At 32.5% G+C, this 14612-nt stretch overlaps 1 protein-coding gene across 3 annotated transcripts in view; it reads left to right on the forward strand.

Moving 5' to 3' along the window:
• Nucleotides 1–11966, forward strand: part of LOC143247487 (MIT domain-containing protein 1-like) — a 38847-nt gene extending 26881 nt beyond the window's left edge. For all 3 annotated transcript variants that reach the window (XM_076495716.1, XM_076495715.1, XM_076495717.1), the window contains exons 4-6: nucleotides 2215–2301; nucleotides 2861–2973; nucleotides 9868–11966. In XM_076495716.1, coding sequence (XP_076351831.1) covers nucleotides 2215–2301; nucleotides 2861–2973; nucleotides 9868–10024 — 357 coding nt within the window. In that variant the 3' untranslated portion in view covers nucleotides 10025–11966. The remainder of the gene's footprint in view (nucleotides 1–2214; nucleotides 2302–2860; nucleotides 2974–9867) is intronic.
• The last annotated feature ends 2646 nt before the right edge of the window (nucleotides 11967–14612 follow it).

Raw genomic sequence — 14612 nt, forward strand, 5'->3', positions numbered from 1 at the left:
GTAATTTCTGCTTGCCAATATGTTGTGTGAAAGATTTTACATAAGTAAAAAAGTATAGAAAAAGAAACAAGCAACCTGCATTCTGAAATGTGATTTGAAGTACAGGGTAAAAAAACAAAGAATGTGTGAGAAATGTGATTGAAAATATTAAGAAAAGAAACAAAGAGCACGTCCATGAAATATGAGTGAAATGAAAAACATGTCCATCACTGATAAATAATTTTGACATAATTTGATAATTTAGACATTGGGCAGTCTCAAAATAAGGGAAATATACATTTATTATTAACTTCTGGTGAAAGTGAGTTCACCACATAGATTAGAACTATACATTAATCCAGTGAATAATTTAGCTAAATAAAAGCTCCTCTCTATGCAGTTTATTAAAGTAACTTATGATGATTAGAATACATCATTTGATCAGTTAGGTAGTTTTACTAGTAGAAAATATTTTTTACACTGTTTTATAATAAATGTGAGAACATTTAAAAAATAAACTTGAGATGGAAAACAGCTTTTGTGTCATTAGAGATTGTTAGCTGCATTCATGTTGCTAAATTTGAAATTATAATTTTATTCAGTATACTAAGACAGAGAGACCAACTACAAGTTGTTGGGCTTGTCTTGGCTTTCACATGTTATTCGTGAATAAATTTTCAAGGTAAGAACATAAAACTGTTAAGGTAGGGTTCTATTTAAGATCACTTATTTAATATCTTTTGTAAGTTTGAGAGTTTCATGCAGTCGAAATTTCAAGGTAGTTTCATTTCTACTTTGGGAAGTATATGAACCTTTTAAGGGTAACTGCCTTCCCATAACTGGCTGCAAACAGTAAAGGGCAGTAGGTGCTGAGACACTGTGGGTGCAAGCATTCAACTCCATACCCGTAATTGATTTTCTATATTTGCTGATTAGTTTAACATCAGTGTTTGGATTTTGTCTGGTAGAGATGGGATACCCTCAACTCATTTTGGAGCTGCTACCACAGGCATTATCTGCTTTGATTGTGGTGACACCTAGGTCTGGAATTGTTACCAATTTTTTTAATCCTTATTTTTAATTTTCTTTTGGGTTTGTAGTGTTTATTAAAATGTTATTTATAACAGATTTGGATTTACTGTTTTTAATGCAGTCCTTCCTTTTGACTTTAGTTTGTTTAAGTGTTAATTATCTATACGTATATGTAATACATAAAAACGCATACACAAACATATGCTCAAAAAAAGGTTTTTGAACATGTAACTTATATATGAGCAAGTTCTGCCATTAAACTTCAAGATCATTTACTAAATTTGGTTAATAAAATCTGAAAACTCAAATTGGAGACATGCAAGTATAGAAAAGCAAGACTGTATAGTTCTTGGTTTTCTGCTGATGATAATTTTGTAATAGGAGTCAAATTTCATATATAACTCTACTGTCGGTTCCTTGTTAGATAAATTATGTCAGCATATGTGAACTTGCCCGGCATGGCCGAATGGGTTAGGCATGCGACTCGTAATCCGAGGGTCGCGGGTTCGCATCCCAGTCCGCTAAACATGCTCGCCCTTTCAGCCGTGAGGGCGTTATAATGTGACGGTCAATCCCACTATTCGCTGGTAAAAGAGTAGCCCAAGAGTTGGCGGTGGGTGGTGATGACTAGCTGCCTTCCCTCTAGTCTTACACTGCAAAATTAGGGACGACTAAGGTTTCTTCTCCTGGTTGGGGGTTGCACGGTAGGCTAACAACCTGCTCACTTAAAAAACCAGCCTGTTAATGAATCTGCAAGTGATTGCGGCCCTATGTTCCTTCATGGAATCGAGAGGCAAAATAATAAAAAAAATATGTGAACTTTAGCACTTCACTTATAATTGCAGGTATCATATTGAATTAATATTTGTTAAGTCTTATATTGGTTAAGATTAGTTTTTGATAGAAAATATTAACGTATAACAGCTGTATCAAAGGTGGGTTTGCATGTATTTTGTAAATGCATTGGATAGAGTTGGCCTTTAGTATCTAATGACAAAAATGCCTTTTTTTTATTTACTTGTTCAAAAACTATTACTGTACCTGTGTATTTTAAGAGTATTTTGTTACTAATTAAAGTTGAATATTTTTATCTTGGGAGTTGATGTTGATTCAGTTGATGTTTGTTTTAAGTTGTTTATTCCAGTGAATAAATTCTAAAAGCATTTCTGCAGTTATGAATTATTTTATTTTAATGTGTTACAGACTCACAACTTTCTACGTTTTTGTGAGCTTTTGGTGAAAAGATGCCCTGATTTACAGGAAATATTGCTACTGACTGGAAAAGAAGAGGTAAGTGTTGTTATTTCAGCATAAAAATATCTTGCATTTTACTCAAATTTCTAACTTTTATTTATAGTAATACGAGAGAACACTGATTTGTTGGTACGGAGAAACTAAGATGTTATTTTTACCAAAAAAATGCCAGTTTTGAATAGTCAGTTACTTTGCTGAAGTAATAGTAATATGAAGTATTATTATGTAATTTTCAGTTTTTGTTTGTACTAACTGATTCCTGTTGTTAAATCATTAATAAAGTTGTTTTATTGGATAAAAACAGAATCATTATCTTAAACTTGTACTGATTCAAAGTTTCTTATAAATAATTTAAGATAAAGGATTTACTTTTTCATGTACTTATAAGGAATTATTCTTTAATATCTTGTTCATATGTTTCTAATTGTTTGATCAGGAAATTATTGCTTGAATGTTTCTCCAAGAACACTGTTATGCAGAACTCCTTTGAAAGACAGTAAATTGAGGATGATTAAAATGTGAACTCTTTATTGTGCTGCAGAACATTTAGTGGTATGTTTACTATTATTTATAATTGATATTTTTTTTTGGTTAGCATGAACCAGCAGCACAAGAAAAAAGATTTGCACAGTTAGCAGAAAGTTTGAAGAAATGCAAAATTGTCCTCACAGTCAAGTACTCCATGACTTTACATGACAGGGAGATCAGGTAATTTTTCTGCTTTCTGTCATATGTTTGGTTGTTTTATTAAATAACATTTAAAAGGTTATAGACAAGAGATAGTTTCTATGTCAAAGTCCTTTCTGTCACAGTGGAGCAATAATGTTGGTACCATGTATCAATACTGTGTACAATAATGTTGGTACCATGCATCAATATTGTGTACATCTGGAGTGAGTGATAATGTTTGAAGAGGAGCCACTCCATAGATTTTAAGTTTTTGTGGGCCTCACATTTCTGCTATCTCAGGATTGATTTTATAAAGACCCTATTATTTTCTTTCCACAATTGCTAGAGTTATGGTAGGTAGGAGAGAAATGTTACATGGGCTGGAACCAGTTTTGCCCATGGATAGCATTTTGTTCACCTTGATGTACACAGTATTTGTCAAATATGTCTTTACTCTTTCTGCCAATGCTGAATTTTCAGTATAATTATCAAGTTTTCCTGTTCTTACAACAGTCATTAGCTGGTATGTTCGTCTTTAAAACAGACAGTTTGTGAATAGCTGTTTCACTATTTTTTTAAGCTTTGCAGACCATAAGTAAGGTAAATGTTGGAGAAAGCTGTGTGTTTGCATTGAAGAAAAGTTGTGCATTGTTTGTGTATCTTTTTTTCCTGTCATGCATTGCTCTTTTGGGCAGTTTATAGTTATATTGATCTCTAAATAATCAAAAATTGCCTCCTCAAGTGAGAATAACATGAAAATTAGCTGTTATACTTTCAGAATGGGTAACATTTTGTGTGCATGTGAAATTTTATTAAGTTACATTCACAACTTTTTTCAACTACTTTCTTATCATTATATGTAAACTTGGCGTGAAAACATAGCTAATAATCCAAGTTGTAATATTTTATAAGTTTTAAGTTCTTAATTGTATAAGGAAATATTCAAAGTACTTTTATAGGCCAGGAGCACAGAATTTAGTCTGTATGGCAGACCTTAATGTGTAACATCATTCTGGAATGAGCTAAAAGTACTTTTAGCATTTTCAAGTTTAATTAAAATTCCAAACAAAGTTTAATGAAAAAAATTTCCAAATGTAGTGACAATGTTGCAAGTTTTTGACTCGTACTACTCAGTAGTGAACTTAGATGTACATGTGGTGCTGTTGATTTACCCTCTTGGCTGAGATCAAACATAGTTTGTTGTGTTCTTGGCTCTTTGTTTCTCTTCTTGTTCTTTGTTTTCAGAAGAGATATGAAGGCCTTGACCTTAGCAACAGTGGAATAATTCTCATCAACTTCATCAGTGGTAATTTACTGCTTTCAGTGCAGCTTGCTTAAAGTAATGCTGGACAAATCAATCTGCTAGTTATAGCTGAAACCCAGAGTTCAATTGACAAAAGTGCCATCTATCTCTTTCAAAAGCTTGTTTTCCAATCTCCAGTCTCTTTTTTTGCTTCTTTGAATGTGATTGACTAACATTGTATAATTTTTATTTGACTACATCTCTGAGGCAAATCTTGTTCTACATCATTGGCAGATGAGAATAGTTTTATGTCATCAGATTTCTTACAAATGTTGTTTCCAGTTATGTTTATAAGACCATCTAGACCTCCTGGGAGTAATATGGTGCATAGAATCTTTAAAAGAATCATGCGTAATACAAGCAATCAATTGTTCTTGTCAAGAGCACCAAAACTTGACAACTCTGTTGAGCTTCTTCCTTTGGAAATTTTGATGTCAGTGTGTATTCAATACCAAAGAACTGCTGAATTGAATAGGTATTGTTTTCTCACCCTGTTGCATTACTACAACAATGCCCTGCTTTCACACTTGAGTTCTTGGATAATCTGCACCATTTCTTAGGCATCACAAAATCCAAAGGATCCTCAGAAGTGTTGCTAAACATATCTCCATCACTCTACAATGGAATAGCATAATCAATCCATTTTTTTTTCTTTGTGCCTTTTAATTTGCACTATGGTTGATTCCCATCTACTTTTCATGCTGTTGTTTTCTCCGAGTCTAAACCATTGCATCCACATTGGTATCAAGGGCATTTTCCACAAGTGTGCATTTTGTTCTTAGAAGCCATTTTCTTCTTTTCCTCTACTGATAAAGCAAAATTAATGGAGGAAAAGATGAAAATGGCTTGTACACATACACACTGAATGTCAGTATCTGTTTTATGGCCAGTTGTGAATCTGTTTTTCATAGAGTGTGGCAATCACCTATTTCTTGTCCAATCAGGATGTGGTAAAGGTATTAGCCTATAAACAAATGGTATGAAATAACTTAAAAGTAGATTCTGCAAAATCCTAACCCATAGAAACACTGTTAAAAATAATTCTCATCTTCCCATAGTATGAGAAATGATATTTGCTTTCCAGGTATTTCCTCTTTAATTTATTTATCACCTCTCCAAGAAGTATGAAATTTAGCATAAATTATTTATTATAATGTTGTAATTACTCAGGAAAAGCATAATTTTTAGATTATTCAATCTTATTTGGCCATAAAATAGAAAATCAGACCCCACTTGCCACGCCCACCTGTCAGAACCTTTCTTTTAGAAATTGTTATAAGTTCAGTCTTACATTTAACACTATATTATTTATAATAAATAGGATACCAGTTTTAATGTACCAATGATGTATTATATTACATTGTTTTCTTTCCATAGATTGTCTGTTTTCCTTCTAGTTCAAAATACTTCTTAGGGAAACACATTGATGAGCTTAGCTGAATTTTTAATAACTCTCATCATATAGTTAAAAAGCCAGAAAAATTGATAGTTATGAGACATGTTTTTTGTATGTTATTACTCTGTTTTGTGGTGAATTTTATTTTTAATTAGATAATAAATTATATAGTGCAATGGTACCATTAATATAAAAAAGTAGGGTTAAGTGTCATTGATAGTTAAAAAAAAGGTAATTATTTTATTTCTTGTTTTTCATATGTATTCTTTATGTATTATTATAAAAGTAACTAAAATGTGAAAAATTATAAACTCTCTAGGTTAAATAAATAATAATAATAACAATACAAATTTTCATGAGGTATGATTTTGAGTTGCATTATGTAATTTGATAGGGTAACATGTTTGCTTATCAATTGATAAATATTTTTGGAAGAAATATTAATTTAGAAATGATTCAAAGTGCAGTAAAAACATAAAATTTATGTATAAACAAATGTTTACTGTTATTTATTTAAAACTATTTCAGGTAAACAAATGTAATTTTATGTTACAATTTGAAGTCATCCTACAAAGAAAAGTGGTAATTTAGATTTATTTCTAATTTTTTGGGGCTGTGTCCTGGTATGGTGCACATGATTATGTTGGAGAGGATTTGTGCTTTTTGCCAGATGTGGAATTTTGAGTTGTTAAAAAGTGCCTTATTGTAAGTGGTACTGGGCTTAAACTACATCTTGTATGGTGTAGCATAGAAGAAGGGTCAGGTTCATTCCTGCTCATTGAAAGTGTAGAAATTACATATGTATACTTGAGTTAGGAAGCACATTATGCTAATATAATAATAAGTAGGCAAACAATGATTTGTAAGCTTAAGGAAGAATTTTATTGATGGTGAAACATACTACAAGTTTCAACATAACATTGGTTGGTCTGTCTCTTTTGAGTATGATCAGTTCTAAGAAATACAAGGTTTATATGCCATTAGAAAGACAAAAGATAAAGGCTTAAAAGCAGTGGTTCTCAACCTTTTCTGACTTGCAGCACACTACAACAATCTGACAATTTTTGCAGCACACCTGGAAAGCCTTAATGATTTTTTTAGGTATATATTATACTGCAAGCGTTAAAAGTCTTAGAACGAAAATCACGGCCAAAGCAAGCGATATTAATGCCATTGTGCTTCATGTTTAGATACATGTAACACAGAAGAGGTAACTTAAAAAGCCTTAGAACGAAAATCACGGCCAAAGCAAGCGATATTAATGTCATGTGCACATTGACAATACCATCACTTGCTTTAGCCGTGAGTGTCATTCTAAGGCTTTTTAACGATTTTGCGGTATAGCAGAAAAATTAAAACTTTTTTTATTTTTACATGTTTTAAATGTGACACTTGTGCTTGCTTAAGACAGCAAATCAAATTGAAATGAGACTTTAATGTAGACAAACAAGCTCGCATTTCATCATCAACTGTAAGAAGCTTTTTTCTCTCTTTCTGGCTTTAATTTCAGTCAAGGCTGAAAATCCAATTTTGCAAAACCACGAAGATGCAAATGAAAGCAGACCTTCAACTGCTTTTGAACTGATTGCAGAATATGAATTTTTAATGGAGATCCAAAACTCATCCAAGCTCTTTTCGGGAAACAATGATTGATAAAATTTGTTGTTGGGTAAATCAACGAGCTTGTTCTTCCTCCTCAGTTGTAAGGTTTGTTGTCTCGTTGATTCTGAATGGATAGGTCACCCAGTTATATTCGTCAACAGCAAGTGACAGGAAGTAATGTTTTAGGGCAGACTGTAGGTCGCTTAATGTGTTCAAAATATGAAGGACAATTTTCTTCTTTGACGGATATTTGTTAACAGAAGGAAAACAATCAAGGACTCCTTTCGAGATCTTATTCTTCCACAGCGTCACCTTTTCATCGAAGAGTTTCAGTTTGGACGTTGTAGTAATAATGTTTTCAGATGGTCCTTGGAGACTTAAGTTCAGAGAATTTAATTTGTCAAACAAGTCAGAGAGAAATTGAACCTTCAGCCACCAGATCTCATCATGAAAACAAATTCAAAATCTGCTTCCTCAACCTCCAAGAAAGAAATTACTTCAGTTTTTAGTTGGACAAGATGCTTTAACACCTTTCCTTTTGAAAGCCATTAAACTTCAGTGTGATACAGTAGCTTTTTGTAGTCTGAATCCATCGCCTCACAGAGAAGAGAGAAAAGTCGAGATTGAAGTAGCCAAGACTTGATGAAATTCACCACTTGATTCATAACAGACTGCAAATCTTTCGGCAAAGGTTTGGAGGTGAGCACCTCTCTGTGAATCATGCAGTGAACAATCGTAATGTTTGGATTTTGTTAGCGCACCAGTGACGAATCCCTTCTTTTTCCTTGCCTTGAAGGACAGCCATCAGTGGAAATGCTGACACAGTTATTCCATTGTAATTTGAAGAGCAAAATGTTTTCATTCACCAACTCGAAAATGTCTTGGCCTTTCACTGTACTTTTTAAATCTTTGCAAAATAAGTATTCATTTATGATTTTTCCATCTTTTATGAAGCAAACAAAAGCCAGAACTTGAGATTTTCCACTAACGTCAGTAGATTCATCAAATTGAAGAGACCACATCAGAGACAATTCATCTTCACACTCTTCGAAGTGTTCACAATCTTGATCCTTCAAATACGACGACAAGTCTACAATTCTGCTCGAAATTGTGTCATTGGATAGTGAAACTTGCTTAACCTTTTTGGCGGCATCCGTTCCAAGCATAGTTTCAATGATGATTGCTAACGCTGGCGCCAATGACAGATTTGGCCTCCATATGCACTTTTTTTGTCTTTGCCAACAACTGAGCAACCTTATAACTTGCAATCAGTCCTTTTCCGGGCAGCTTCATGTAGTTCACAAGCTTCCCTGATTGTTCATGTTGTTGAACCGCGAGATTCTCGAACTATTCTTTTGGTTTATCTTTCACAGCTGAATGTTTTGTTTCCAAAGAGTCTCTTCAGTTTGCTAGGAACAAGCTCCTTGTTTGATAAAACTGCATTGCAGAGTAGACAATGGTAATTGAGAATGTTCTGATTCCAAAGCGATAAAACCGTATTCGATGTATTCATTTTTGTACTTTTGTTTGATTCTTTGCTTTTGATTCAACACATTATCATTTATCCATGGAAAAATATTTAAGTAAGTCTGGTGCTGCAAAAGAGAAAGCTAATTCATACATGATAAACATAAAGTTCTGCAGTTGATATAAAATTCCTACCTACAGCATAGCAGCTGTAGCTTACTGCAGAATGAGAACGTGTTCCAGAATTTGATTCATCATTTCTTGAGTTCCAGAGTTTGATTTATCATTTACTAAGTACGAAGCTCTTGTTGTGCCACAATAAAACTAACAGTTGAACCGTTGCAGTTGAGAATGAAATTTAAGTCTGAACTTCTCAGTGATCGAGTTCAATGAAAATCATCGAATGTTTTGGAAGGTTTCAGTGTCTTTATAGTAGCTTTTATTAACTGATGTGTTCGACTTGCTTGTAATTCCAAGAAAGTTTAATGTGTTTCAAAAACACTGCGGCACACCTGCCAATCTCTCGTGGCACACAGATGAGAATCACTGCTTAAAAGTAATGGAAATTATGTTATTAGGATATAGGTACTGGGTAAATGTATAAACAGTGAACAGACATTGCCAAATACAGTCATGTAAGAAAACTAATTCTATCCAAAATGGTTTTTGTTAATTTTTAAGTTTTATTTTTGATTTAGTTAGTTTTGAATTTTGCACAAAGCTACACAAGAGCTATCTGTACTAGCCATCCTTAATTTAACAATGTAAGACTAGAGAGAAGGTAGCTAGTCATCACCACCCACCACCAACTCTTGGGCTACTCATTGTAAGAGTAGTGGGATTGACCTGTACATTCTAACGCTCCCACGACTGAAAGAATGAGTACATTTGGTATGACAAGGATTTGAACCTGCGACCCTCAAATTACAAGTCGAGTGCCTTAACCAGCTGGCCATGCTGGGCTGTTTATTTTTAATTTTGTGGATGAAGTAAGTTAAACTGTAGTAATGATGAAATGCTTTGTAATTAATTAGAATCCAAAGATGTCATAAAACTAAAACATACTAACCCTTTTCCAAATTGTAATAAAAATACATTTTTTTAATTATATATTTAATTTTTTCGTAACCATAATTTTGTTTCAGATTTTATTTTTTTTTCACAGGATTGACAATGGCTGGGTGATCAAGATAGGTAGAGGCCTTGATTTTTTTAAAGCAGCAGAAAACAAGTTTAGTATTGGGTTTTGTGACATGAGCTTACGGCCTTGTTATGAAACAACAATTGATATTTTTCACAGAAAATGGATAAAAAGAAATTAATTTTAAGTGGAAAATTAAGTACATACATCTGAAAAGAAATACCATTTTAATTTCTTTCAAAGTTGAAGCTTGATGAAAATTTTCTCTAAACTTTGAGTCATTAGAGAAAATTCTATGCAGAATCAAACTGATATTGAAGATGTACATTTATAGTCTTAAATCATTATCATTGCAGTTCAACCCAGTGTTTTTTCTGGTTTACAAAATGGTCAATATTTGTTGGAATTTTTCACAATGTGTAAATGCATTGGTAATTAGTAAAACCATGGGAGCTGCTAAACCAAAATTCCACATAGCAGTTGTTCTTACATGATGGATTTTTAATACAAATATTGTTTTGATGAAACTTTCTCTACCATACTAAATACTTATTGTATATAATTGAGGTTTTAATCAAAAGTCTGGTTATCTTAAAGGTCTGAGAAAAAGATGATGGAAATGGTAACTCTTCGTAGTTTTATGTTTAACTTTTAGCCACATTGTGGTGCTGCAGTTTATATAGTTTTGTTAACTCATCAAGTTTGACTTTAGTAAAATGTACAATTTATGTGTTAGTTACCTTTTGAACGTGTCAGAATTATATAATGCATTACAAGTGCATGAAGTAATACGTTTACCTTGTATAGAATGATTAGAAACAGATGTTGTTAATGATGAATAATGTTCTAGTAACATAAATTTTCTAACAGTTTTTTCCTAAATTTAGTGAATGTTTTTAACTAATGTTTCTAAGAATTTTCAAATGTATTAAAAAATCTCAGAGCTTTTTTAAAACTGAAATTTACCTGAAATATCTAGTATATTTATAGACAATGTTTTGTAGTTGTTAATACTTCTGATACATCAGAAGAATGGAATACTAAAAAAAAATTTCTGAGCATGTAAAACAAGTTTCAAAATATTTAACAATATATTCAAAATATTTAAAAGAAAAATTTAAGGTAAGACAACCCTAATTAGTGTTAAAAATCAGTGAGGTTTTATGAAAGAATAAAATTATCAATATATGCAGATTTTTAAAATTTTTTTCAAGTATTTATTGTGATTATTGAACATAGTTTAATTTCTAGTTTCTTGCTACCAAATACTTCTTTCTGTAGTATGACTAATATTCAGCAGACTGTCAGACAAACTTTATGAATTTGGTATAAAAATTCTGGCAAAATATACCATACATTTTTGGAAATCTTATTATCTTTAGAACTCAATGCCTTCTGTTGGAAGTCTCAGATGAGTAGCCTAGGTTAAAAAAAAAAGTGTCTTTTTGAGGGGACCGTTGAATTATTTGTGAAAGGAAGAAATATTTGAGTTGTGAAAGCCATGCTGTTAAAGTGAAACATGCTGAACTATTTTACAAATATGGGAGTAAGAGGTACATTTTAAGGTAATAAATATAGCAATATAACAAAAATATTCCAATTTTTTTTGCTAATTTATTACATAACAACTAATTGAATATGTTTTAAATCCTTTAGCTCAAACACTACGTTCCCTTTCAGACTGAAAAATTCTCAATTATGAATAATATATCCAGGTATATTTGGGTAAATAAATAATGGATACCAAAAGGCTTGTGCAAAATCAGTTAAATCATGTCTTTTTATAATTTTGTACTCCCATGGTTTCATATGTAAATAAATACAAAACAGGCTTGTGATTGACCAATTGCCAATCAGGTTTTAATATTGCATACTTCTAATCTCACTGTTTGTGAAATAGGGTACGCATTATATTGGACAATTTTGTTAAAATATAATTTATTATTATTCTCTAGCAGTCACTGGCTGTTTATATATATTGTTCCCAAAGCCATGTCAATTTTTTTCAGAACAAATGAGAAAGCTTTCTACAAATGTAAAAATGCTAATGCTTATTAAACAATGTTTTATTCTCATAATGCTATTTATAATACAATAAACATTCACCTTGCTGCAAACTCAAACCACTGGTGTGGATCATGTCTTCCTTGATACCAGTATGTGCAACACAACTGATCTCATCTTCAGTATTACAGATTTTTTTAGTTAGCTTTATTGCTATATTCATCAGCATCTCAATCCACCTGTGAAGTATTATCTGGAGGAATCTGTTTCATAAACTTCCTGTACCTCTAGGCCATTCACACGTTTTGGACTTGGACATTTCAATGTATTTCATCTTGTTGGACAAACATGTATAGCTTGGCATTGTGTATGGACATAAAGATTTACAAAACCCAAGGTCCATCACAGCTTCAGGAGCAGGTGCCTCATCCATCCATTCAAGACTGGGTTGTTTATTCTCCAACCATGACCAACAGGACTTGGAACCTGGAAATAGCAACTTTGGACATGTTTTCTCAGAGTGTCTTGACAAGGGGTAAGCTGAAATCTTTTATTTTTTTCCCCTGTTTGGAGGAAAAAAAAGCTAGTATCTGAACATATTTATATCGCATGTTCCAATTTTAGAACTTAATGGTTCACATGTGCTCACTCCAAATTGACTGCCAACAGGCATAGAGTCTAGTCTTGATTACAGGACCATAGTTCATGTATGGGACAGGCACAGCCATGATAGAACCACAGAAGACAGACTTAGCTGCAGCATCAGTATGTTTGTTCCCACAAATGCTGACACGGCCTGGTATCCAGAAGAACTGAATGATAAAGAGAAATGGGCCAGTTGGTTTTGAATATCAATTAATTTAAAGTTTTATCTATTCAATACTTCTTTAACTTGAAATCGTTCTTTAGAATATGTAATTTTTCTGTGTGTGCGCATTAGCTTTTCCTACCTTTTGTGTTATAGGATACAGAACAATCATTAAAAATCTGACAAACTTATGCAATTAATTAGAAGAGAGGAGCAGAAGGTTGAATATCCTCCAAAGGTGCAGAACATGGCAGTATGGCAAAAAAAAAGGCTGTCTAAACCACCTTGTCCTGAAAATTCTCATCAGCCTGAAGAGGTGTGGGCCATTATGGACAAGGAAGCCCCAGGTAAGAAGCTAACTATTTGTGAACTAGGGTTTGCAGCTCCTTGGCAAACAACGATTGTGAAGCCTGGGTAATAGGAGATTGTCCTCAGTAACTTCAGAAGCTGTGGTGGTAATCATGGTAAATTGTTAACTCATAATTTGCAATAATTTATGTGAAAGTGATAATTAAAGTAAGTAACACCCTAGAATGCTAGAACTAAAAGCAAGCGATAAACATATCTGAGGAGTATTGTGTCAGTTTTGAAAGTTAGGTTTACACAAAACCATACAGGTGGATCCAGCTGCTCTAGAAGAATGTGTCATGCTCTTATTAGTTGAGGTTTATCTCATTCTCTGTGCATGCTAAATGAGCAGCTTGAAATTATGGTGTATAAAGGCTAATGCATAAATACAAAGGAAGATTGAATAAAGCTATTGTTGTGAGTGGAGGTATGTATCGTATTGTAAATCCTTGAAAATAATATATCACTATTCCAACATTTTTGTTGACAACAAGCTATATGAGTGTTTATTTCAGTTTTGTGAAACCAATTATTTAGTAAATGCAACTGGTGTAACAAGACTACAAGAAAACAAATACTTGATTAGAGTTGGAATGATACTATTACTGTAAAATAAGACAAGATTCATTTGGTGGAAATCATAAAATTGACAGAATAAATAATGTAACATTTAAAAGTTTTCCTAATTCTGTCTTCAGTATAAACTTAAAAAAAAAAACCCAACTAATTCAAGTTCCATACATAAGTTCTTTATCAATTATTGTCTAATATTCATTAATAAAAGACAGAAAGAAAACAAAATCCAAATGTCAACAATATAATAAAATGAGTCTCATAAACATAATTGCCGTTTATGAAATACTCAAATATTACCATTAATGACAGATCATTGGTTTATTCACATTAAGGCATAATTATTTATGCAGTTATCAATCTAGGCAGAGATATTTTAAGACACTTTAGGCTTCGTTACTGAATAACTGATGAACAATATATTATTTTTAAGGGCCAATCAGGATTGTAAGTATAGTGGGTGTACGTTATTAATATTATTTGCCTCTTTGTCTCATTAGGTTTTTCTTTCAAACCTAAATTAAAATAAAAATTAAAAAAATTGTTTCACAGTTCTGCTTGTAACAAACGTAACTTGTGCTGATACATCTTACAGCATTCTTAAATAAAAAATTATTCACAACAGTTATTGTTTTAAATGTTAATATTTAAACATTGTACAGGATGGGTAGGGACTTACGGGCTACCCTGTATGTGTTTCTGTAGAAAAACATCCAGGCTGAACACGAAGTTGAAATATAAAGGTTTTACTGACTCATAAAAGTTCCAGTTTTTGTTGGTTAGTATTACAGAAGTAAACAGAGAGAAAACGATTAAAATAATGGAATGCAGTAATGTGAAAAAACAGGATGTGTGTGTGTGTATATATATTGTTAGTATAGACAATGATATAAATAAGTCATCTTGGTAGCAGCATGAGTGTGAAGGTTTGCTTAACTGGCATGGTGATGTAATGTTAGGCAGTTGATCAAGCAAGTTGAAATATGTTTCATAAATATTATTTGGTTTTGGTTACCCACTGAGAATGTTTAGTTGC

Source organism: Tachypleus tridentatus, chromosome 3, assembly GCF_004210375.1.
Source record: "Tachypleus tridentatus isolate NWPU-2018 chromosome 3, ASM421037v1, whole genome shotgun sequence".
In the NCBI taxonomy this organism is placed as follows: Eukaryota; Metazoa; Arthropoda; class Merostomata; order Xiphosura; family Limulidae; genus Tachypleus; species Tachypleus tridentatus.